Source organism: Sebastes fasciatus, chromosome 1, assembly GCF_043250625.1.
Source record: "Sebastes fasciatus isolate fSebFas1 chromosome 1, fSebFas1.pri, whole genome shotgun sequence".
Lineage (NCBI taxonomy): Eukaryota > Metazoa > Chordata > Actinopteri > Perciformes > Sebastidae > Sebastes > Sebastes fasciatus.
The window spans coordinates 1,735,250-1,760,829 of NC_133795.1; the positions used below are offsets into that span (position 1 = coordinate 1,735,250).

The 25,580-nt window shown below is 43.0% G+C and overlaps 1 protein-coding gene across 8 annotated transcripts in view; it reads left to right on the plus strand.

The window, feature by feature from the left end:
• iqsec1b (IQ motif and Sec7 domain ArfGEF 1b) overlaps positions 1-25,580 on the plus strand; it is a 224,462-nt gene that overhangs the window by 44,147 nt on the left and 154,735 nt on the right. For 5 of the 8 annotated variants that reach the window (XM_074629384.1, XM_074629560.1, XM_074629729.1 and 2 more), the window contains exon 2: positions 10,117-10,146. The exons of the other annotated variants lie outside the window; for them this stretch is intronic. In XM_074629384.1, the coding sequence (XP_074485485.1) occupies positions 10,117-10,146 (30 nt within the window). The remainder of the gene's footprint in view (positions 1-10,116; positions 10,147-25,580) is intronic. 8 annotated transcript variants of the gene reach the window in all.

Below are 25,580 nucleotides of genomic sequence, written 5' to 3' on the forward strand. Positions count from 1 at the left end.
TCCAGCTATACGTACACAGAGAGATGGGACTACGAGGACGGATCAGGCCTGCAGGAGCGATCCGTTCTCATTCCCAACCCGTCACATAGGGACGCTTGGTCAGGACCGCTTGGCATCACTTCAGCATAGGTTAGGATGTGTTTATGATGGGTTCATTTACTTTCTGAGAAATCCCTTATTGATTTGTTTGGGAAGAGGGTTTACTCGTGGGGGAAAAAAACTGAACGGAATAAAGTGGATTTCTATCTTTTGTTGTTCATTGGTGAAAAGTACATTAATGCCTATTTCTCTCCTCAGATGTTCTCAGAATCATCTTGTAGTGCACGGTTTAGCTGTAACATGACAAAGTTTGTGACGCCGCCGCCATTGTGAAATCTGGTGAAGGAACGCCAAGTTCTGGACACATGACCGGAGCACAGCCAATAGGAACGCTCTCTCTCTCTGAAATGACTTGTCACAGGCTAGATGTTCTAGAGCCTGAAAACAGAGCCATGAGGAGGAGCAGAAGTCTAGTTTTCTCTCAGAACACTTGAATTACAATATGCTGAAAGGTTATTATGGGATTTTTGCCCAATGACGACAAAAATATACTGACTACTGCAGCTTTAACTTAAATTACTGGTCGCATGCAGCGGTAGTGCAACGCTAAGCCGATGCACAATCAGGTTAAATTCATCATTTATCACCAGCTGCAGTGTACGAGCAAAACAGACAACTTGAGTCCTCAGTTCACCGTCCGGGAGAGTTACTGTAGCAGCCACGATGCTGCTTGTAGTGTCGTGGACACATGCAGCCACTTTCCCAGTAAAAGTCTCCACCGCATCATTTAGTTTAGTTGCGAGGCTGTCAGCTGTTCGTCAGCCCTGGCGTAACGATAGCGAGTGTCTGACAGACCGTGTGTGACGACAGTGAGTATGAAGTCAGCAGTAACGTTACAGCTGTGTACGTAGTTGTAGCAGTGTGTGTACGGTTTATTTGTCGGTGAATAAATGCTACAACTCCTCAAGACCGGAGCCAACTTCCTGTATCTTGCAACTCCGACTCAGGTTCACTTAAGGTGGGCTGTTAAGGTGGATTAATGAATCGGTCTGAATTCTTAAAGGTGGTTAATGGTTAAACGGTTCATTATTAAAGTCCCTACTCTGGTCTCTTCTCTAAGTTTGTATTCAACATAATACCTTATTATCTCAATGAAATGTACTGAAACAAATATATATGTGACACAGAAAGGCAATTTATTATTTTGGCCGGTAAAAATATGCTTGGCTGGTGGATTTTATTCATCTACCAGTCCCCTTGGCCAGTGAGTCAAAAAGTTAATTTTGGACAGCGCTTGTGCGTCGGTATCAGACGCCGCAGGCTGTGACAAAGCGTATTTGATGCTCTGGGAATGAGACTGGGCTGGCAGGAGTGCACCTCAAGTGGTCTACTTAAAACAGGAGTGTGTAAGCCACAGACCTCATCTCTGGCTTGCACTCCCCCACCTTCTCTGACACACACACACACACACACACACATAGACACACACACATAGACACACCTACACTACCTGCTGGCAGACTGCCCATATTGCTGTTTGGTACTCTGCTCACAGGGGAAATGATCGTATCTTCCAATAAGACTGAGGGCTCATTTCCATTCCATCATGCATACAGCAAACTGAGGCCAGTGTGGGGCTAATATTGTACATTACCTGCCATTAAATATGCTATTTACTTCTGCTCTATATCAATCTTCCTCCCCCAGCAGTCATTGTCTTTCACAAGTAATTTAATTTAAGCTTAAGTTCATGAGTCATTTTGGAAATACACAAAAGAACTAATGAGTTTTTGTGGCTAAGAATCTGCCGTGTGTCTTCTCTCTAGAATAGATATTGACTGTTAGACAGTGAAGGACTCATATTACTATAGAAGGCCTGTTGTTTGTATTTATATATTATGAAAAAAAAATTGTTGTGTGTGGTTCCTTGTGTTTGTGTATGTACAGTACTCTATGTACTCTATAATCACCTTGGAGATCTCCTCTGTGCTGTAACAAGCAGGGAAAGTTTGTCATTTTTTATGCCTGAAAACTATGAAAACAAATGTTTCTTCTTCTTTGCTTTCATGTTCTGCATTCACAATATAAAAATGCCATGAAGGTTACATTCACAATACATGGCCCCCTTAAAAAATACATGTAATGTTTGAGGACGGGTTCGGCGCTCATATGAGCATGCATGCATTTTTCAAGACGAGCTCTCAGTGAACGCTCTCATGGTGCATGACTCATTTTAATGGCTAGACATACTTGTAAAAGCATCATACACAGACTATATGAATAGGATAAGTAAATCCCCCTCAGGGTATGAGCATAAAGTGGCTACTGATGGCACCACTCAAACTTTATTTGCAGGCTCCTCCAGCTTGGTCAAGTGCTTCATCAAGAACAATTAGCAGTTGTTTGTGAGCGTGTAGCTGCGCAACAACCAACCAACTAATGGCTGATTGCTGGGTTGTACAACAAGGTACCTTTCCCCTTATTGGCAGTTGAAAAGCAGCGACTAGGGAAAACATACAGTATATCAAACTAGTCTGATGACGACAAGTCCAAAGCCTCAAATCAAATACTCTGCGGCGTACTTACCGGAAATGACGATCGCAACATTTCAGCGCGGCTCGCTACCCGCCAAAAAAAATTCTTCGTCTTCGGTGTTTTACGGCAGCTGGCATCCTTTGTGTTGCGTTGCTGCCTCCTTCAGGTTTTACCCGTCCACTACCCGCCAAAATATCTGCCTGCTTTGTTGATCAAGAATACACAGAAAACAAAAGCAAATGAGTAAACGTGAAACGTTATAACTTACATCTATAAGGTACGTTGTTCAGCACCGCGACAGCTCCTGCATCATCTGCTGCCATTTTCACGTGTTTGAATAGTGGTCGTGGTCCCGCCCCTTCCGCTACGTAGCCAAGATGGCGACAATTGAGTGTGGAAAGTGTCCAGCGTTCCACACTCAACAATTTGACCGTTTTGAGTACAACATCTGGGTACTTCAAGAGCACTGCATTTTGCCGTACTTCACAGTGTGAACGCACTTATGCACTCATCAAGTGTAAGTAAGGAAGTACGCAGATTGGAACACACTGATAGACAGGCGGGACCGTCCTCTCTCCATACGTGCTTCAGGCTTCCCTTCATCCAGAGCAAATACTCTACTTTGTGCTGAAATGTTTTACTTCTGCAGATATTCCGTATCATAGCAACCCGACGCAACCAAAGCATCTCAGCTAAAACACGCTGCGCCTCATCGCCCTTCTCTGTTCTCTTTATTTAGTTTTAAAACTTTCACCTTCGTCTTTTGAAAATAAACAATTTATGTAATAATAGCCTAACAATAAAGCTTATGTCTATAGCACTTAAATCTGGATAAATGAAGTAATTTGCAAAAAATGGCAATAATATCACATATCGCACCGTTGAGCCAGTTCTTATCACCGCAGGGGAAATTCCTTATCCACGTCAGCCTTACGCCGTTGTGTCCAGCGTTGCATACCGTGATATTTCACCGAAAGTAGTAATATTAGTAGTGCAATTTGCGTACTGTTGGTTTCATACTAAGGTTTTGGGACATACTAAAAAATCTCACATACTGTTTTAGCGTACTAAATAGCATGTTAGTACGGAATTTCAGACGCAACCTTTCTAAAGTCGGCTCTACAAGTTTGTATTTATTTAAAACTAGAAAGAAGAAGGAATTCAATATTCATACACATTATATTAGACATTATTAGACATATTCCACATGGTCTAATAGTTCTGGAAATGCAGTTTGTGTCTGTATCCTTGCTCCAGTTTTGTCCTACCCTATGGGTGTCCACGGCTGCTGCAGAGTGCTGACCCTCCCTATTGTGCTTGTCTCATTTGGCTGTGATGTATTGCCCAGCGTGTGAAAAGGTTAATTTCATTACCCCATTTAGTTAAACAAGTACAGATGTAATTGACACATGAACAGAGAAGAAAATGAAAACTTGGCTCAAAACCACCTGCTATATATACAGCAGCCAGTGGAGGCTTCCTCTCTCCTCCATAAGGGACGTGCACAGAAGAGGGAAACAGCACAGAAGAGGGAAACAGCACAGAAGAGGGAAACAGCACAGAAGAGGGAAACTTTAACGGCAATACAATATGAAAGAAATCGCATTTATTGGCTTTTCACGTTTCGAAGCTAAACTGCTTTTCTCCTGCTCCCAGCTTTACTCACACAAGTAACTGAGACGGCTATTGAAACTTAGAAAGGCACTTCAGTTCTTTGCACCTTAGCCCTTTGAAATTGCAAGTTGAAACTTGTAATGGGAATTGTAATCTTTTTTCTTCTTAAAGTGTCAAGGCATGAAGGTTTCTTATAACCAGTGCATTGTCAGATGATTAAATTTGGTTGCGGTGGGTTTCTGGAGGTCATGTAATGAAAACCACTTATTGTCAGGCTCATATCATTTAATTGGCTTGGCTGCAGCCCCCTGCCAGTTCATTACAGCATGCCTGGCTTGCGTTTGCCCACATTGCTAGTATCCAAGATTCCTGTCATTCCCTTTTGCAGCTTCTGGGAAATCTCCACATTTGCTCCAAGTGTGTTTGGCCCAGAATCGAACCGAGGCAATACCGCTTTCATGTTTTTTTTTGGTTTTGAATTCTACTTAGTTGTAGCCTGAAATCAACAGAGAATTGACTGTAGGTAATTTTTCACCCAGAGATGAAGTGTGTTTCCAGATGGAAGGTTAAGGCGCCGTGGAGAAGTGCCTGAACAACTGCGACGCATAATTCCCTGCAGCCCCATTCATCTGTGATTATTAAAACTTTACACTTGATTGAAAAACTCTGGGGGTCTAGAAAATGTTAATTATACTAATCCTTGCTATGATTGGACTGACAGCTGCTGGAGCCCAGTTGATTGTCAGGGAGGCACATTTGCTGTAATATACTGGTATTGCAGCTTTTCTACAAGCAGACAATTTCATTCCTCATCAGGCTCCTTCTGTGATTGGCTCATTAGGACCAGATGTATTGATTTGTGAGTTGAAGTAGAAATTAATTCAACACAGAGCAGTTATTTCTGTCATTGTGGGAGAATCTCCTCAGTGATTTATCCTTCATCTGCTAATACTCATTACTATACACTCCAGTTCTTAGTTTCCATGCCAGGGACAATAAAACATATTTAATAATCACTGGAGATTAAACAGAAATGTCAGGTTTATCACAGCTTATTGTTGTAGTTTTGATCAGCGTTCCTAGTGGTAATAATTCTACTTTTCTCACCAAGCTACTCACTGAGATCTGGGAAGACATTAACATCACTTAAAAAGAAGTGTGGCGGGGCGAGAAACACAAGCAGACAATCAGACAGGTGTTTTTAATCAAACCCCCCAGGTTAGCCACACTTATTAGGAAGATCAAATGAAGACGAATGGTACAATTATCACCCATGTCCATGGTGAACATCCATTGCAGTTACTCTTTGACTATGCAGTATGTGAGGGATTATTATTATTACCAAAACTTCAGATATGCTCTGGCTAAACTCTTGTTAAATTGTTTGACCATTTGTGTTTCTTGCCTCATCACCAGTGGCGTGTGGTCCATTAAAGGCGCTGGGGCGTCGCCTTTCCTGCATTTCCAATTGTGAAATACCTATTTTAATGAAAAATCCTTTATCATACCCCCGCGTGTCCTTCCGTCCGTTCTTTCGTTTTAACTTATGAACTTAACATTTGGTCTGATGGTTGACAGTGTGGTCTAGTTGTGCCTTTGGGGGGTTGGAAGTCCAGGGTGCCCATTAGTTAATTAGTTAATGCACATTAATTCTATTGGTTCCAAAAGGGCAAAACCTTTGGCCTTGCTTAAGTAGGGGTCAAGCATTGAGCGGGGGTTTGTGAGCCATGCTTACTTTTGCCTTGTATGCCTCCGCTCCGACGACAGCCGTGGCCAGAGACATTATGTTTTTGGGTTGTCCGTCCGTCCGTATTGTCCTTCTATCACATTCTCATGAACGCGATATCTCAGGGAAGACTTGGAGGGAATTTCTTCAAATTTGGCACAAATTTGGTGGTCGAAGTTCAAGGTCACTGTGACCTCAGAATACACGTTTTTGGCCATAACTCAGGAATTCAAATACTAATTATGATAATTTCACACAAATGTCTAACAGGATAAAATGATGGAGTGATGACGTTTTGGACAGACATGGATGTAAACTCACATGATTGTCCATAGTTAATCGTGATTAATCGCAAATTAATCACACATTTCTTTCTGTTCAAAATGTACCTTAAAGGGAGATTAGTCAAGTATTTATTCCTCTTATCAACATGGGAGTGGACAAATATGCTCCTTTATGCAAATGTATGTATATATTTATTATTGTAAATCAATTAACAACACAAAACAATGACAGATATTGATCCAGAAACCCTCACAGGTACTGCATTTAGCATAAAACAATATGCTCCAATCATAACATGGCAAGCTGCAGCCCAACAGGCAACAACAGCTGTCAGTGTGTCAGTGTGCTGACTTGACTATGACTTGCCCCAAACTGCATGTGATTATCATAAAGTGGGCATGTCTGTAAAGGGGAGACTCGTGGGTACCCATAGAACCCACTTACATTCACACATCTGGAGGTCAGAGGTCAAGGGACCCCTTTGAAAATGGCCTTTTTCCTCGCCAAAATTTAGCCTAAGTTTGGAGCGTTATTCAGCCTCCTTAACGACTAGCTACGACATGGTTTGGTTCACTGGAAAGATAAGAAGACACTCTTCACTTTGTGTTTTGAGAAACAAAATTCCATCCACCCTAAATGTTATTGGTGTTGAGGTTGAAATCTCAGAGATATGTATATCTTAAAACCTCAACAGATAACATCCAATCTGTCTGTATGACTGGATAGCTCCGGGGTAGATGAGAAAATGTGTGTTTTTCTCATTTGAGTAATTCAACCTTTATCACTCTCAAAGTACAGGAGAACTGAAATGCTGTCCGCTTTGCAAGATGAGTAATACCTTCAGGTTTTTGTGCCCATTATTAATAAAGTGAACCTTGGTCTTTATATATTATTATCATTATGTGTATTATGTTCTATAGTAGAAGGACAATCATTTTAATATCCCCACTACTGGAGAGGAGAATGTGAACCAGTCCCTACTTATATTGATAAATTCATAATTATACAGTATCTCTCTGGAGACAACAGCCTTCAGTCAGTAAGTTATGCACCGTGGTCTCCACCCACTCGCAGCATAATGCATCTGGAGCCGCTGCCATCGCTGCCCAGCACTGATAACTCCGGGCTCAGCGTTTCCGTCCTAACGTGGCCTTCTTTTTTGTAACTGGAGCCAAATTGTGGGGAAAGCTCGGCTATCTGGCGTCCACAGATGATATCATTAACCGGCTTTTATCAGGCCGCCGATCCTAATCTCTGCAACTGTGCCTGCGACTATCTCGTCTTTGCCGGTTGTCAGTTAGTTTACAGGGGAGTCTGATGCTCGCCTTCCCTCCCTCCCTCCCGTTGCTGCTGACGGGACCAGAGACTTCCAGTCAGAGCCCCCCCCTCCCCCCTGCAGTCTCGTTGTTTATGATCCACCATTGATTTTGCTTTTTGACAAAGGACAGGTTAATCTTTCTGTTGGTCTCACACTGACAGCTTATGATTTCCTTCGGGCATGTCGCCTTGTTTTCAATCAGTTTTTGCTTACCTTGCTCCTTCTGATGCCCCCCCCCCCCCCCCCCCTCACTGTGCTCGCTCTGTGTGTCATCTGAAAACAGTAGTGACAAAGCAGAACATCCGAAGTTCAGAAGTGTCTCATCAAAGCAGCTTTGTACAGGCGGGGTACCATTATGCCATTAGTGAAGGATTTGTCATGCTTTGGTAGCTTTGTCTGGACAAACACGGCACGGATGAAGGTGTCAGAGCGCTACCTCTGCCAGCGTTTCACCCACCTCTATGGAGGGGGAATTCAATACAGCTGATAGATCGCTCTAATTTACTGAGTCTTTAACACCGGGAGCCAAAAAGCTGACACTTTTCTGCAGAAGGGAGAGTAGGAAAGACAAGAGCCCTATTAACAGGATATCCTGGGCTATGAAAGACCTGCGCATAATGAAGGAGTCTGTCAAACCTATAGAGGCTGGCTGGTTTAATCTGGTGTTGGACCAGAGAGAGAGTGTGGAGTCCCTCTCGTTCTCCTCAGTGAATTTGACGGACGTCTCCGACAGTTTGCCTTCAGTGCGCCCTGCCCTTTCAAAGACCGAATTTTCCACCTCCAATTTTTCCGGTGAATTGAAAGGATCCGTCCGGTTATGTGACCGCTGGGCTCTGACATGACATTCTTTTAGAAACCGCGTTGACCCACAGTCACGCTGACATCTGTCATTACACACACACGCCCGGCCGCACATCTGCCCAAGGTTAAAACTAACCAAATAGGTCATTTTGCTTCATTCAGCGTGCAATTTCCTGTGTGGTTTAAGCTGAAGTTTATACGCCAGGTTCCCACAAAATCACATGCACTGAGACAAAAAAGGGCATCTGCCAACTTCTGAAAAAAATCCTCTCGGATAGATTAGGATTAGCAGAAAATGTGGAGCTGATGCGGAAACAGGTTCCACCATAATGTTGTGGTTTGAGGTCATCATTTTATACAGTGAGGTCACATTTTAAAAAATGGTTTATGAATCCAGTTGGCTCATTGGATCCACCAGAGGCTCAGCTTTACAGTGAAACACAATTTATGTAATTTCAAGACTGTTTATGGACCCCAGTATGAAAATAACACATTTATACTGCATGTGATTATCATAAAGTGGACATGTCTGTAAAGGGGAGACTCATGGGTACCCATAGAACCCATTTACATTCACTGATCTGGAGGTCAGAGGTCAAAGGACCCCTTTGAAAATGACCTTGCCAGTTTTTCCCCACCAAAATTTAGCGTAACTTCGTAGTGTTATTTAGCGATATTTCCGACAAGCTAGCATGACATGATTGGTTCTAATTGTGCAGTTCTTTAGGTTTTTTTCGTTTCATATGATACCTGTATCTTCACTCAGCCGGCTACAACCTCTGAAAGACAGAATAGCGGCCGGGTTTAAGGGGTTAAAAAAGCTCTGAGGAATCACGAGCATATTTTGACAGTGCCATGGTACAGTTAAAGAAACCTGGTGCATCATTTAGACTGTAAATGAGCGTTATGCAGACTTATAAAGTAAATGTGTGAATGCAGGAGCTTGACTGATGGTCGGCTTCTCTGCCCGCCAGCCGCTGGGATTGAACTGTCCTAGACCTGCTGGTCTGGAAAAGCAAAGAAGGCAGTTTCACTAGTTTAATTGTCGGGTTAAAACTAATCAAATAGGTATTTTTTGCTTCATTCAGCGTGCAATGTCCTGTGTGGTTTAAGCTAAGGTTTATACGCTAGTTTCCCACAGATGCACTGAGACAATAATGCAGAAAAAAGGCATCTGCCAACTCTTGTTGAATTGGTATTTAAACAATCCTCTCTGATAGGTTCGGATTAGTGGAAAACGTGGAGCCGAGGGAAACCGGTTCCATCGTAATGTTTTGGTTTGTGGTTAAAAACAGCTCTGAGGTATCACAAGCATATTTTGACAGTGCCAAGGTACAGCTAAAGTAAACCTCGTGCATAATTTAGACTGTTTGTAAATGAGCGTTAATAAATGTGTGAACGCAGGAAGTGGAGTGATGGTCTGCCTCCGATGGTCCGCTGCTCCGCTGCTCCGCCTGCCAGCTGCTGGGATTTAACTGTCCTGGACCTGCTGGTCTGGAAAAGCAAAGAAGGCAGTTTCACTGGTTTAATTGTCAGCTTAGCTTTGCACTGAACTGCCTTCACTTATGTATGAGACAGTTATTTAAGCCAAATGTAATTTGGTGCTGTCGATGCAGTTTCATGTCTCATTTTGACCTGCTCAGAAGTGCAGCTCCATGATTTTCACTTTTTGGGATGTAACTGGACTTCCCATCATCGGGGCAGAAATATTCAGATGAAAACCTTTTTTGAAGTAGGTCACTATTCCATTATTAGTCCCCTCTCTACCCCTCCTGATGGACGTCTTTGTCATTTACAGATCTGAAAGCGAAAGTTCAAGAGGTGTCAGGTATGTGCTGCTCAAATCTCTCCACACACATTCTCATTATTCTGCCTGTCAACATGTTGTTCTTTTCCTTCCACACTACTCTCAGTCACATGTCATCTAACAAAAAACCTCATCAGCTTCCTCTGAACCCCTTCTGGACTTGTCTCTGCTGTGTGCACCCTCACCCTCACAGTTCCACCCTGTCCAGATAACATTATTGTTTTCCCTCCAGGAAGCAGCGTAGATCTTACAGCGCTTCCCTTCAGCGTCTCACTCTGTGATTCTCATCTTTGCTCGATAGATTCTCTCTCCGGGGCTTTCAACCAGGGAGTCGTGTCTTGTTTCGAGGTCACAATAAACTGACTTTGCACAGTGATGGGTGCATATCTCCTCCTCCCACTCTATATGACTTAAATGATGAGAGGCAGCTATAAGATGAGTCATTAAAGCTTAAAATGTGTTTCACACCGTCATCGGACATTTTATTCTTTCTCAAGTTCTTATCTTTAAACTATTGGCTTCAAATTTGAACCAAAACTGAGAGCAACATTAATATGCACAGTTGTCTGTTGTATCTATCCATCCATCTATCCATACTCAACACTATATACACACTATATGGCTAGAAGTATGCACGCAGCCCAACATCCATATGTGATTGAACATATAATGTGCCACTGGAGTATGCTGGGACGGCTTTCCTGGCTGCAGGGATCTGCTCCCATTCAGCCACCAGAGCATTAGTGGAGTTGGCCACTGATGTTGGGGGATGAGGTCTGGATCCCAGTCTGTGTTCCAGTTCATCCCAAAGGTGTTGGATGAGGTTGAGGTGCGGGTTCTGTGGGATCATTGTCATGTTGAAACAGGAAAGGGCCAAACACAAACTGGTTTGGAAGTACATTACATGGCTTTCCACAAGCATATGGAATCTGTCACAACAATACAGTAACTCCATCCCAAAATAAATGAGTTTGAATGAACAACCTTTATAAATGTGCTTCAGTTACACTCTCTGAAGATAGGGCTGTCACGGAGAGGGAATTCCCCCTGTGGTGATAATGATTGGCTCAACAGCGCGATACGCGGTAATATTGCAATTTTTTTTATTGCAAATTACTTAATTCATCCTGAACTTAGAGCTATATAAATAAGATTTATTGATAGGCTATTATTACCTCCGCCAAGGCCGGATTCAGGAACTTTTTTAATGATTCTGATCAGCCTGAGCATTAAGACCACAGGGTATAACACATGCGCTTTATAACTGATGACGCGTGACCCCGCCTCCTTCCTCCTTCTGAGAACAGAGAGATACGTGTGTGGATGTGACGGTTGGACGTTGTGGTATTTGTCCCGCCCCTCCTCCGTTGTGATCGGACGGCTGGGTAAAAAGTGACAGTGACAGTGACGAGCGCAGCGCAGCGTTTAACCCAAAGTTTATCAACTCAAGGCGATCAGAAAAAAAAAACAAACGTACAGCGCTCAGCGCAGAATACCTCGTCACGCTGCAGAATACCTCGTCACGCTGCAGAATACCTCGTCACGCTGCAGAATACCTCGTCACGCTGCAGAATACCTCGTCACGCTGCAGAATACCTCGTCACGCTGCAGAATACCTCGTCACGCTGCTGCTGCAAAGTGTAAAAATGTGGCGCTCCCATTGCAAAGAATTCCAAAAAGAACAAAGGTGAACATAGCGGTTGTGGTGGTTGCTTGCCACCCCCTGCGGTTGGCTTGTCAATATATTGCAATATTGAAGATGCTAATAATTTCACTGTAACAGCGTGACTGTCAGCGCTGATCTTTGCGAGGCTCATTTGTATGGAAAGAGGTACATTTTGTCTTCATATTACCTCATTTAAATACGTGTAAATAGCACAGGAGCACCAAGATGCTATTTTCTTGGTGGCTCAGTTATGGGTGCATTTCACCCTTTGTGGGTGAGAATTACAGGGTTTCTTTTTGTCTCATTTGCACAGGTTTAGTGGCCGCAGAAGCAGTGAATTCACCCTGTAGAATATCAGCCTCGCTTTAGCAGATTGTGTAGGAGTATCATAACTATAATAACAGAATAATGTCTCTGTCCAGGCTGCAGGAACCCGCCCTCTGAATTTCCTGTACCCTATGGTTGGATCCGCATGACTTGTATTTCTGGTTATTTAGTTTTTATATGTGGAGGAGAAATGCATCAGAGTTTGTTGTGATTGTGGGCAAATGCATCTTTGACCATCTCTGGAGGTAGATTACATAATTGACTCCTTAATGCATCTAGGGTTCATTTACACCTGGAGTTGATGTGTTTTTGCTTTGTGTGATTACAATCCATCCAATCATCCAGGTGTTAATGCCAGGTGGAGAAATAAATCTTCATAATGAATATTAACTCTGGGATCTGGATCTGCAAATCCATTTCAGTCCACAAAAGCTGGTGCGGCGTTGGCTCTGAGTGCTTCTGACCACCTCATGTGGCCGGGACACTGCACAGTGACCTGAGACGAAGTGAGATGTCAGAGTAGAGATGAATTGAAGGCCCGTCCCTGGGAGACACTGGAGTTAGACACTGTGGACACCTTTTTCTTTCCAAGTCAATCACAGAGCAGCACAACACTTTCATCACAGTGACTGATGCTTCAGCTGGACAGGGCTGCGGCGGTGTGTGGCTGCCGGTCTGATAGCAGATAAAAGTGGACTTATCAGTGAAGAATGAAAAAGTGGAGATACACCAGTGTGCCGACATATCAGCCAGATAGCAGGCGGCTCATAGGGCCTTTGTGTATTGAATTTATGTGAATGTTTATGTAGAAAGGTAGTTTTAAGCAACCAATAAGATGGAAAACTAGCCCCTAAAGTGATTTTTAAAAGACACTGTTTTGATCTATATGTGATATTGACTTCATAAGGTATATATATGATGTTTCATTCACACCAAGAGCAAAGTAAAGTTTCACCTCGCTTTACTCGGGGCGGTATAATTTGTGTTCATTCTGGCTAGACGCGCCGGAGATAGATAGATACCAACAACTTTTCTTTCTGTCATTTCCTCCATCAGCCATGGAAGAAATAATCACTGTCGCTGCTTTGTACATGTTGGTGAAGTCCTAGATATGTCAGAAAACCAAACGCCGTCGTGTCTGGGTTCATAACATCACCTGGCGGCGAGCTGTATTCACATACAGTAACATCACACTGACTGTATCTAGCAGCCACACGTCGCTACTGTGGTATGAACCCAAAATAAACAGATTGTGCTGTGATTTAACTGCAATAAACAGATCAAAATGATGCAGATATAACTACAGAATGATGCCGATTTGTAAAAAGTTTGAATTCATACTTTGTCAGGTCTGTTACCAAGACGACAAACTTTTAAAATGCTTGTTTTCTGAATGGAGTTTGGATCGATCATGCCAGGCTCAACATAAAGTCATCTACGCATAAATACGGCAACGATGTTGTTGTTTCTACCATAGACAGTCTGTGGTTTATATGTATGTCTATTACGGCTATGTCTATTTGCCTCTTTGCATTGACTTTGTAAGTAATCTCGCCAAAGTAAAAGTTGGCTTTGCGCTTGGTGTGAATGTACCTTGAGACTGTTTATGTTGAGGTGTATTAAATAAGGTTTTAGTGAAGATGCATGTGTTTGAGAAGTAGTGAGCGTCCGACTGGATAACTGAGACTTGGATTAGACTGCACCAGTTGTGTGAGAGTTTGTCAACAGATGTTTTGATGTGGTTTTGCTGTTGTTAAACGCGGCCCTCATTTACTTCAACTCATCAAGACTGTCCTCCGCTTTTTGATTTTCCGTTCACCATAGAGGCATGAGAGAAAAACAACGTTTTCTTGAAGAATTCAAGGTAGCAGGTGGTGAGTAATTGAAATACAAATGGTCATTTTGTAGGTGAAGTATTCCTTTACGGCCTTGTGTAGAGAGCATAATTGTGTGAAGACGCAGGCACTGTGAAACCACGAGAGAAAGACGATTTCATCAGCCTCTGAAATGGGAAAGAATTACAGGATTGAATTGTTGACAGAGTAAAGCCTCTCTCTCTTTATCGGGGTCAAGGATAAACTCATGAGCTTATGCTTTGGAAGCATATTAAGCTACGTAACAGCTTTCAGCGCAATAACGGACAGAACTTCATACTGCTGGAGAAATGGAATTACCTCAGCTCTAAACAGTAGCCCCGCTCCAGCAGGGAGGAGGGTGGAGGCTCTGCGTGTGGTAGCTGCTAGTAATCAGCCTTACCTCTAGAGAGATGACGGTTAGCTGGACTGTTCCACCTCACATGTCTTCCCACCCCTATGGGAGACACCCACACTCAATTGTGTCAGCAATGTCTTCCTGAGAGCTCCTGGACCATTTGTGTTGTTGTAGTTGTGCTTTGATGAAACTGTAGGACAGCATACTGATCACTCCAGAGTGAAGATAGCAAAAGTACTCTTTTTTGTCCGTTGCCCACTTCTTCACCAAATATATGAAAATGTGCATTTCATGGTTTGAAAATGGCTCGACCAGTAGGCACGTCTGAGAAGTTAAGCCGATGCTGAAGTGCCTTAAACCTGCGTTCTTTCCGCTTCAGGGCAGGCCTACCTGGTGATTGACAGGTTGCTACCACGGCGTTGTCCGGTCTGGGAGTTGTCTGTGTTTTTGTCTTACTACTTTAACCCTTTCACAGTGTGCTTTCACTTCATTAAAGTTAATAATAACCTTTTGGGGATTCCAAACCAATGGGTGACGTCACGGTGACTACATCCACTTCTTATGCTCAACACGCCAGCTATTGTTTTAAATCAGCCCTGAATCTTGCGAGGCATTCATAAAACCCATCGACCTCCAGACGAGGGAACCGGAAGTGTTAAAATGCTAACTCATTTCAGGGGTTTTAGGACTCATTCCCTAGTCCAGGTTACATAAAAGTAACCTGGACTAGGGATGTTCATTTTGAAAGATGTTCTTAACTGTTAACCGACCCTCATTAACCGATTATTAACCTTTAACCAACAAGATTAGTGCGTCTCATGCAGCGGTGTACCAGCTGTAGGAGCACAACAGACAACTGAGTCTCCAGTTCCCCGTCCGGGAGCGTTAACTTAGCAGCCACGATGCTGCGTGTAGTGTCGCGGACAGGCAGCCACTTTCCCAGTAAAAGTCTCCACCGCACATTTAGTTTAGTTTAGCAGGTTGTCAGCTGTGTGTCTGCCGGATTAACGATAGCGATTCTCCATCAAAACAGTGTGTGTGTTTGTGCAATGTTAGCATCTGTAGCTCTGCTGGTAGCTTCGTGCTCACCATTGTCACACTCATACGCTCCGTCAGCGCGGCGTAATTTCGGTGGCGTTCTATCTGTGAACGTAGGTGTAGCAGACAGTGTGTTGGTGGTGGTGGTGTAGGTGTAGCAGACAGTGTGTTGGTGGTGGTGGTGTAGGTGTAGCAGACAGTGTGTTGGTGGTGGTGGTGTAGGTGTAGCAGACAGTGTGTTGGTGGTGGTGGTGTAGCTGTAGCAGACAGTGTGTTGGTGGTGGTGGTGTAGGTGTAGCAGACAGTGTGTTGGTGGTGGTGGTGTAGGTGTAGCAGACAGTGTGTTGGTGGTGGTGGTGTAGCTGTAGCAGACAGTGTGTTGGTGGTGGTGGTGTAGGTGTAGCAGACAGTGTGTTGGTGGTGGTGGTGGTGTAGGTGTAGCAGACAGTGTGTTGGTGGTGGTGGTGTAGGTGTAGCAGACAGTGTGTTGGTGGTGGTGGTGTAGCTGTAGCAGACAGTGTGTTGGTGGTGGTGGTGTAGGTGTAGCAGACAGTGTGTTGGTGGTGGTGGTGTAGCTGTAGCAGACAGTGTGTTGGTGGTGTAGGTGTAGCAGACAGTGTGTTGGTGGTGGTGGTGTAGGTGTAGCAGACAGTGTGTGGTGGTGTAGGTGTAGCAGACAGTGTGTGGTGGTGTAGGTGTAGCAGACAGTGTGTTGGTGGTGGTGGTGTAGGTGTAGCAGACAGTGTGTTGGTGGTGGTGGTGTAGGTGTAGCAGACAGTGTGTTGGTGGTGGTGGTGGTGTAGGTGTAGCAGACAGTGTGTTGGTGGTGGTGGTGTAGCTGTAGCAGACAGTGTGTTGGTGGTGGTGGTGTAGGTGTAGCAGACAGTGTGTTGGTGGTGGTGGTGTAGGTGTAGCAGACAGTGTGTTGGTGGTGGTGGTGTAGCTGTAGCAGACAGTGTGTTGGTGGTGGTGGTGTAGGTGTAGCAGACAGTGTGTTGGTGGTGGTGGTGTAGGTGTAGCAGACAGTGTGTTGGTGGTGGTGGTGTAGGTGTAGCAGACAGTGTGTTGGTGGTGGTGGTGTAGCTGTAGCAGACAGTGTGTTGGTGGTGGTGGTGTAGGTGTAGCAGACAGTGTGTTGGTGGTGGTGGTGTAGCTGTAGCAGACAGTGTGTTGGTGGTGGTGGTGTAGGTGTAGCAGACAGTGTGTGTACAGTTTATTTGACGGTGAATAAATGCTACGAGGCTACAACTCCTCCGCTCAAAGTGAGCTATAGACGTGAGACAACTTCCTGTATCTGTAACGCCGGCTCAGACTCTCTTAAGGTGGACTCTTAAGGTGGACCAGCTTTTCTCCTTAAAGTGACGAGTTCTTCTCAACTTTTTAATTCATTATTAACATTTCTTTTAACTGTTTAAACCGTTAAAATGCTTAGTGTCGGTTAGCGGTTAAATGGTTAATTATTAACATCACGTTGACCTTGACCTTGACCTTGAAAACTAATGGATCGTTTACTTCCTGTAGGATACTCTTGGATTTTGGTGCCTGTGGCAACACAACCATATTTGATCCCTGGCTTCACTAGCAGAGTTTCAGGACGCTTGCCAGCTCTGCTCGTCGTGTTTTCACTACACTGCTAGAATTTGCTTTCCATGCAAAGTCTCCGGTCTGTAGGCCACGATATATCAGGTTTTTGTTTTGACATTACTCAACAAGACTAATAACTCCTGTAACGCACTATATGGAAATTAGGCTGCTCCTTATTCCTTCATTTTGATGCTGACGTTTTGCTGTTGTTCCTTTTTCTCATTGCTTTCACACGAGGCTCTCCAAAAACTCCCGCTACCTCTTCATGGCAATTTAATGAGAGCCCCAAGTAACAAACTCTAATTTTGTTTGTTGCCTTTGTTGGGAAGGTAAAATTGCAACGCTCACTAATAATGCATGTGAATATGACCCGCAGTCAACTGGTTTAGTATTCCAGAAATCTTCAATGCTTTCACATGCTGAGGTTCAGGAACAGATTTATATTCAAAGCTATGTTGGGGTTTTCTGTCACAACAATAATATAGTGTGCAGCAGCTTCTCGGTCTCAGCGTGCTGCTCTTTGCTTGTTTCAGCACAGTGTCAGAGAAGCATTGTTGCCTTTTGTTTGCAACAGATATAAACACCAGTGAAATTGCAGCCACCCAGTGTGATGCCACTCAGCTCTACGGAGCCTTTTACCCTCTTTGAGCTCATTGTTTTAGTTTAACAGCCCACAAATTCTGCTCTTATCATTTTGTTTCCAGCCACAGCAAGATTTATTTTTCAGCAAACAAGGTCTGAAAGTTAAAAACTAGCTGGTGAACAAAGTCAAACATTTAGCAGTTAAAGAGCCAGATATTTCCCTCAGGAGAAAGCATGTTGGGCTGCCTGAGGTGGTAAACACATCTATTAATGCACCTTTAAGGCCAGCTCACCATCGTTTTAACACTCTAGATGCTATTATTCTGTTAATATCATCAAATTTTCAACCATTTTCCTGCCCAAACACTTCAAATATTCAAAGTTTCTCTGCGGAATTTCTATCTTTTTAAGGTGGAAACACCTGAATTCACTCCTCATCGAACCCCTACACTGAAACCCAGAATAATAAAATGTCATTAAACAAATTAGATCTGCAAAGATTAATCGACTAGTTGTCAACTATTAAAATTATCACCAACTATTTTGATGATTGATTAATCGGTTTGAGTCACTTTTAAAAAACTAGAATTACCACCTCGCAGCTGTACGTCTCCGCCAACCAGTCAAGTTGCAGTTTACATCCATGTCTGTCCAAAATGTCATCACTTCATCATTTTATCCTGTTAAGACATTTGTGTGAAATTGTCATAATTAGTATATAAATTGTTGAGTTATGACCAAAAATGGGTTTGTGAGGTCACAGTGACCTTCGACCACCAAAATCAAATCATTTCATCCTTGATTCCAAATTTGAATTAATTCCCTCCTGAGATATCGCTTTCAAAAGACTGGGACGTAGGTAAATAAAAGTCTAAATTCTCTGATTCCAGCTTCTTAAATGTGAATATTTTCTGGTTTCTTTCCTCCGCTGTGACAGTAAACTGAATATCTTTGACTTGTGGACAAAACAAGACATGTGAGGACGTCATCTTGGGCTTTGGGAAACACTGATCCACATTTTTCACCATTTTCTGACAATTTATACCAAACTACTTATCGATTAATCAAAAACATAATTGACAGATTAATTATCAATACAAATAAATATTAGTTGCAGCCCTAAAGTGAATAAATATACGACAGATATGTTAAGACGATCCAGTTTAAAGAGTTTATGTTAAGGCTGGCCCACACATAACCACATGTTGTGTTCAATTTAACAGTTTTGTTCCTATCGTGTGGAGAGAAACAGCAACACCACACTAACAGATTTATTCATGAACAACAAGAATCCCCATTAAAAAAAAGAAAATCTCACAAAATATCTTGTAATCAAATGTGAATTTAGTGTAAACAAACATGGCGGACGACGGGGAGGAAGAATTAATGTTTAATATTTACGAGGCCAGGATGGACTTCTGAGCCGATCGGGTGGATGTAAAAAACACTCTTGACATACCTCACACCACTGGAACATCTGGAAAGATGGTCTTTAGAGGAGAGGAAAACATGCACTTTCTCAAACTAGTTTGTGGTGCTGGGAGTAGATCCCAGTACATATGTACTTTTTCAAATAAAAAATGACTTGCTCCCACACACACTGTTCTCTGCTTTATATTAGTCAACGTTTCGGTCAACAAGGACCTTAATGTCCTGATGAAGGTCCTTCATGTCCTGATGAAGGTCCTTCATGTCCTGATGAAGGACCTTCATGTCCTGATGAAGGTCCTTGTGCAAGTCATTTTTTATTTGAAAAAGCGAGTCTTCAGAACCATTAAAACATCTGGGCTTTGCTGACGAATCAGGTCCAAAAATCTGCTTGATTCTCGTGTAGTGTGTACCCGACATAAGACACACTGATTGGCCAATATGATATTTGATAAAAGACCGCTAGTGGTCTAACATACCCGAAAACCAGTGTATTGTTTTAACCTTAGACAGGAGACACATCCTGTGTGTGTGTGTGTGTGTGTGTGTGTGTGTGTGTGTGTGTGTGTGTAGAAGTTTTGTACACAGTATCAGTGGTGTGTGTGAACATCATCTCCACCTCTGGATTCAGTCCCACAGGACCCTCTGGTGTTCCAGCTGTGTCATTTAGCAGGTGAGCGGTCCCGTCAGCAGCTTTACCCTCCACCTCCCCGTCCTCCTCTGGCCTCCTGCTGTCTCCTCGTCCCCATGAGTGAGAGATGAACCGGGCGTCCAGTTTTTAAAACCATTCCAGCTGTAATGCTGCCCCGCTGGGAGAGGTGCAGTGTTTTGTATGCTGACCTGACATTGTGTGAGAAGGAGCTTGCCAAGGTTAACTGGGTTGTAGCGCCCAGTGGCTATGTGCCTTCACACGGTATGCACCAACACACCTGCGTAAGAATATCTCCCAGGGCTAACGGAGAATAAGGTGCATTTAACTCTGCTCTGTTTCAGTACTAATCGGGGTGAAGCAGTCAAGAACAATGCATGATGGAAACATCTTACTTACTACATTCCTGAGCTGCATACATTAGCATAGCAATAAGGAAACAGACTTTTGTGAAGCTTCTCCTGAAAGCTTTTAGATGGAGCTAATTTTAACATTCATGCAATACATGAGGACAAATATGTCAACAGAAATGTTTGTTGTCTAGTTTGTTAATTGGCATAACGAAGGACGTTGTCAGTATTGTGTCTATGCTAATCATAATGATTATGGATGAATATTTGGCAGCTTTTTTTTTTCATAAAAATTAACATAAAAAATGAATTCAGATAATTAACAGGAAGGAAACATATTCACTGTCAATGGATTCCATTAGATCTCCTACATTATCTGCTCATGGCATCTAAAGCATGATCTACATGTTTATGGTTATGGTATGTTACGGTTATGTAGGCAACTCAGAGCACATAGTTAAGGTCAGGGAGATGATGTTTGGGAGACTGTGTCCTTGGTTCATTATTGAGGCAGGACGTGTTGACTTGGGACACAAAACCCGGTGTCCCCGGTTTGTACTCCCATCCATCCATCCTCATAGCAGATTATTTCAATAGTTTTAAATTGTTTACATCATTGAATGCTAGCAGTCGTCTTCTTCCTTTCCTTTATCGGCACATTGCTGCATTTCTTTGTGTATTACCACCGACTGCGTCCTGGTGCCTCTGCATGATGCAAACCAAATGGGGATCCTCTCATTGCTCCATACTAGCGTTCAAAATCTCCAGGGTACCTTATTTTCACCCTCCACTCCTGTCTTATGACTGACTGCAAACCATGTTTGGGTCTTTTTTTTGTGGAGCAGTTTATACTCCAACAGAGCTGGGTTTTATAACGGTGGATGCTGTTATACAGGTAACATGATAGGGTATGGGCGATTGGACGAATATATCGGCTATCAGTGTTTTGGAGTATATCGACGTTTATTTTTTTTTGGGCGATGTTTTTCATTTTATTTTGCTAATTTAAAGGTCCCATATCGTGCTCATTTTCAGGTTCATACTTGTATTTTGTGTTTCTACTAGAACATGTTTACATGCTGTAATGTTAAGAAAAAAACGTTATTATCCTCGTACTGTCTGCCTGAATATACCCGTGTTTACCCTCTGTCTGAAACACTCCGTTTTAGTGCATTTCAACGGAATAGCAATGGATTGCGTTGCTAAGCAACAGTTTGGGTCCATGTTCACTTCCTGTCAGCGCACGCCGGCTGAGGTGGGATCCCGGCCCCGCCGGGTCAGGCGCACCACCGGCCCGTTTCGCCCGCACCGTCAGGGAGGTGGAGCGTGAGCAAGTGCGATAGGATCTGAAAGATGATGACGAGAGGTTAACGTCACGGAGCCGTTTTGCGAGTACGAGTACATGAGCACAGTATCGGTATCGGTGCATCCCTATAGTCGACTAAGAACTTCTTTGTCTGAGGACAGCCCTGGTTGTTACTAAGCCCAAAAGGATGTCACACTTCCTAGACTAGAAAACAATCTGGCCAGTGATTGTAATCCATCCAGCCTTTACATTTTCCTTCAGAAACAAATTAGCAGTTTATAGACAAAAGAAGAATCAGCGGTTGACACTTTGCCACATACTGTTTTGTTGAGCGTTCCAGTATGTTAGCCTATCCTTCAGGAATTGTGGAGCCAGACGGGCCCACGTTCCTGATTATGCTCATGTGTTCCAAGGCCTGTGTTTGTTTCTACATTCCTTGATCTGCTCCTGAGGGATAAGGAGATATAGGCCACTGAGAAGTGGTTCGTTGAGCCTGTGGTGGTGGTGGTGGTGGTGGTGGTGGTGATGATGGCAATGCACAGCGCAACGAAGTGGCCCAATTGAACACAAAGCCTTCCTTATAAAGCACATCCCAGCACTCAAAGGTGTGATAAACTGCAATAATTCTCCGTTAGGTAGCCTTCATGTTTTTAGGTAAGCCTCGTCATGAGCTGAGCAGTGGGCACCATCAATAATGAAATCTTTGTATTTACTACTGGAGCTTATAAATAACTCTCCCTCTAGACTTCACTGATGTGATGCTGATGAGAGAAATGAGATGGAGAGAATGATAGAGGGCGGGGCGCTACAGGAAAGCTGATTTCCTAAGGCCTCACACTGGAGCAGCAAAGGTTAATTGGATTCTGTCAACATGATATTGTCGGGAAATGTTTAATTCTCTCAGATCACCACTTGCACGTCATTTTCTTCTTTGGAGAAAATAACGGTTTGATCTCGTCATCATCGGTGCACGGCAACTTTCAGGACTCAATAATGCCCTCTGATAATGTTTCAGCTGGTTGTTTCTTGATTTTTCCTGGAATATTTGAAGAAAACAGACAAATGTGGAACAGAATAGCTTCTGATCTCCAACACTGGACCAATATGTCCCTCTCTTTGTTAAGTAACACCATGAGCAGGCGTGCTTACAGAGTCTAGGACACGATGCAGCCTATCTAGCGAAAAGAGGAAGATTTGGATTTCCACATTATATAAAGCAAAACCGCTTAAACCCGCTTTTTGAGAAGTACAGTACACGGCAGACTCCGTGTTACGTAACTGACGGCAGTACACGCTACTCATCCATCGTGAGGAAGTAAAGAGGTGGGGGTGTTTTTGTCCCTGGGATTTGTGTCAATAGAAAAAAAAAAGAAGTTCTCACGCTCACTAGCTTAGTGCTGTGTGTTGCAGCGAGGCTCAGACACTCCCTGTGTTTGTGTTTATCTCTCCCTCGTCTGGAAGCTGCTTCTGGTTCGCTCTGAGCCCTGATGGATGGTGCTGGAGCGTCCGCGGTGCAGAGACACACGACTGTGTTTCAGATGAGCTGACCTTGTTGTCCTGTGCTGATTAAGAGAGAGAGAGAGAGAGTACAGTATTGACTCATCACCAACACCATCGCTTCCGAAACCTGACCCGCCTTCCTCAAGGAATATAGAAAAGAAGGAAGGGTCATGACCTCATCGTGACACTATTCTAATTTCACAACTGCAAGTATAAAGGTCCAGATTTATAGAGGCATACCAAATTTGCCGATTAGCGCCACCACCTGACCACCTCCTATTAGGAAACAATATGGAGAGAGCTGGCTCACGTTAAAAATGAACAGTCGCTCCTTAGAGTGTTTTTTAGTACAACGAGCTAACAAACCAGGTACGGTGAGCGCAGACACCGATACCTGCTAATTAGTGCTAACATAGAAATAAAATAATACTAGAATTTCACTAACTGAAAAAACTGGACAGACTTCTTGGACGGTCTGCTTGTAAATTAATTAACCACACAATATATGCACGAAAATTCCTCCAAAAGACGCCAATACCACAAACACGGCCAAACTAGCGGCTAGACGTAACAGCACCCAGCTGTCACTCAAAGTGGCCACTCCCTTAATTATGCATAACTTTAAAGGTCTTATTGGTAACATTTTATGTAGACGAATATTATTTTATTATTTTTATTATTATTTCAGAAAAGTGCTGAATAAAAGTATAGCTTTTACTGATATATATATATATATATATATATATATATATTTATTGTGAATTAATCATTTAAAACATTTTGACAGGTTCAAAATGAATGTTTTGTTCATCTCTGTGGAAGATATCTGATGTTTGGTTCGCACGTCTAACAAGGCTTGTGAGTCAATAGTATAACAACGTTGGAATCACATGGTATCTCTGTGTCGTCAGCGAAGAAAGTTGCCAAGTAGTCGCGTTATTATGGCTATACTTTGACAGCCCTAAATACTTTACATCATTTACTTAAAGGATATTTTCAGGTTCATACTTGTATTTTGGGTTTCTACTTGAACTGAATATACCTGTATTCACCCTCTGTCTGAAACGCTCCGTTTTAGCGTCCGTCTCTTTAAGACCGCCTCCTGAAAAGGCCCAGTCTGCTCTGATTGGCTTGTGAGAAAAATATGGCGCACCTTTGCAAAGGTAGTTCTGAAGCTGAGGGTGATATATTCTAATGAGCCTGCTCGTGACATAGGAAGTTGAATGGAAGTTGAATCACATGTTTTCTGATCTAAGCAGCCCACAAAAAACTGACTGGGTCTTCTTATTTCACAGTTTGTGGGTTGGTAGGAACTCCAGATACCCAGATGTTGTGTCCCCTTTAATAGTTACAGTAGATCTGCTTTACTTAACAACACTAAACTTGAGCTCATCGTTATTTTGAGAACTTGTAATAACAGCAGACACAGTGCGTCTGTACTGACTCTCTCTGTGTGTGTGTGTGTGTGTGTGTGTGTGTGTGTGTGTGTGTGTGTGTGTGTGTGTTTTCCAGCATAAGCACCATTATTAAGCTCAATTAGTCCTTGAAACCACTTTGCCAGCCCTCCGACAGTTTAGAAGTTTTGGGAGCCGGAGTGTTTAGAGATTGGCTTTATGTAAGCAGAGAACCTGCACTCCAGTGATAACACCAAGCTTATATGGCAGGCAGTGGGAAATCTCCATCCAGGACTTAACCTCCATGGATGAGAGATTATTACTGGCAGCTCTGGGTCGCAAAAGAGCACAACCCGTTTGTCCTTGGGGCACGTTTATCCGTATGGCATGCTGCTGTTAGAGTTCCAGTTGATGCAGGGTCTTCCCATCACAAGCTGCATCACATCGCAATGAGTTCAAGGGTTTAACATTTACATTTTAGAGGGCAACTATTTGTGACATCAAGTTATTTCAAACATACTTATCATCAACCAGCAAACATTTGGATGTTTAGCACTGCTTATATATATATATATCTAGTGTGAATATTTTAAAGTGACGCCGTGACAGCACATACTGTGTGCCCTTTCTGTCTCGCTCTGTTCCTGTTGGTGCGCCGCTCCCTGATTACTGCAGTGATGTAAAAGTGGCTGTAATTTGAATGTGCTGTAATTTGGATGAGCAGTTAATTAAAGTTTAGCTGTTGTGGTTAACACCGCCGCAAGTTCATTTCAGGAGATTCGTGATGTTTCATTTCATGCCACCCTGAAACAGCCTCATTCCTTTAAACTATATGCATGGAATCATAATTGTCAAAAGTAAAAGTGAAGAAAAACGGTTACTGTCTTGCAAAATGTATTCCTAGATTTCTTAAAACTATACTTAAAACTAAAATAGTACATGAGATACAAATGAAGCAACATGAAATACACATCAAATATGGCAGCTCGGTCAATGGCCCTACGCTTTAAACTTTGATGCTCTGCTTTAGTTACCCCTCTAGTGTCAGTTTTGCATTCGTTACCTGCATACACATTCTTTCCAAAATAAACTTCCATTTCCACAGGAAACAACTTGTTTAGGTTTAGGAAAAGATCGTGGTTTGGGTTAAAATAATTATGTTTGTCACGTAGTTAAGTAGGATGCGTAATGTAAGTGTTGTAGTACCTCTACCTAACTTAAAATGAGTCAACGTTGACTTTTGGTTTCACATGGGACACAAACGTCCGTCTCCTGGTTTCTGGACACAAACATCCACCCCGACCTCGACTATAACGCTCTTTATAATACTTCCTCCTTTACTCCCACCATGACTACGGCTAGAGCGTCATAGTTTAATGCTTAAGGCATAGACTGTATATAAGAAGTGGACGTAGTCACG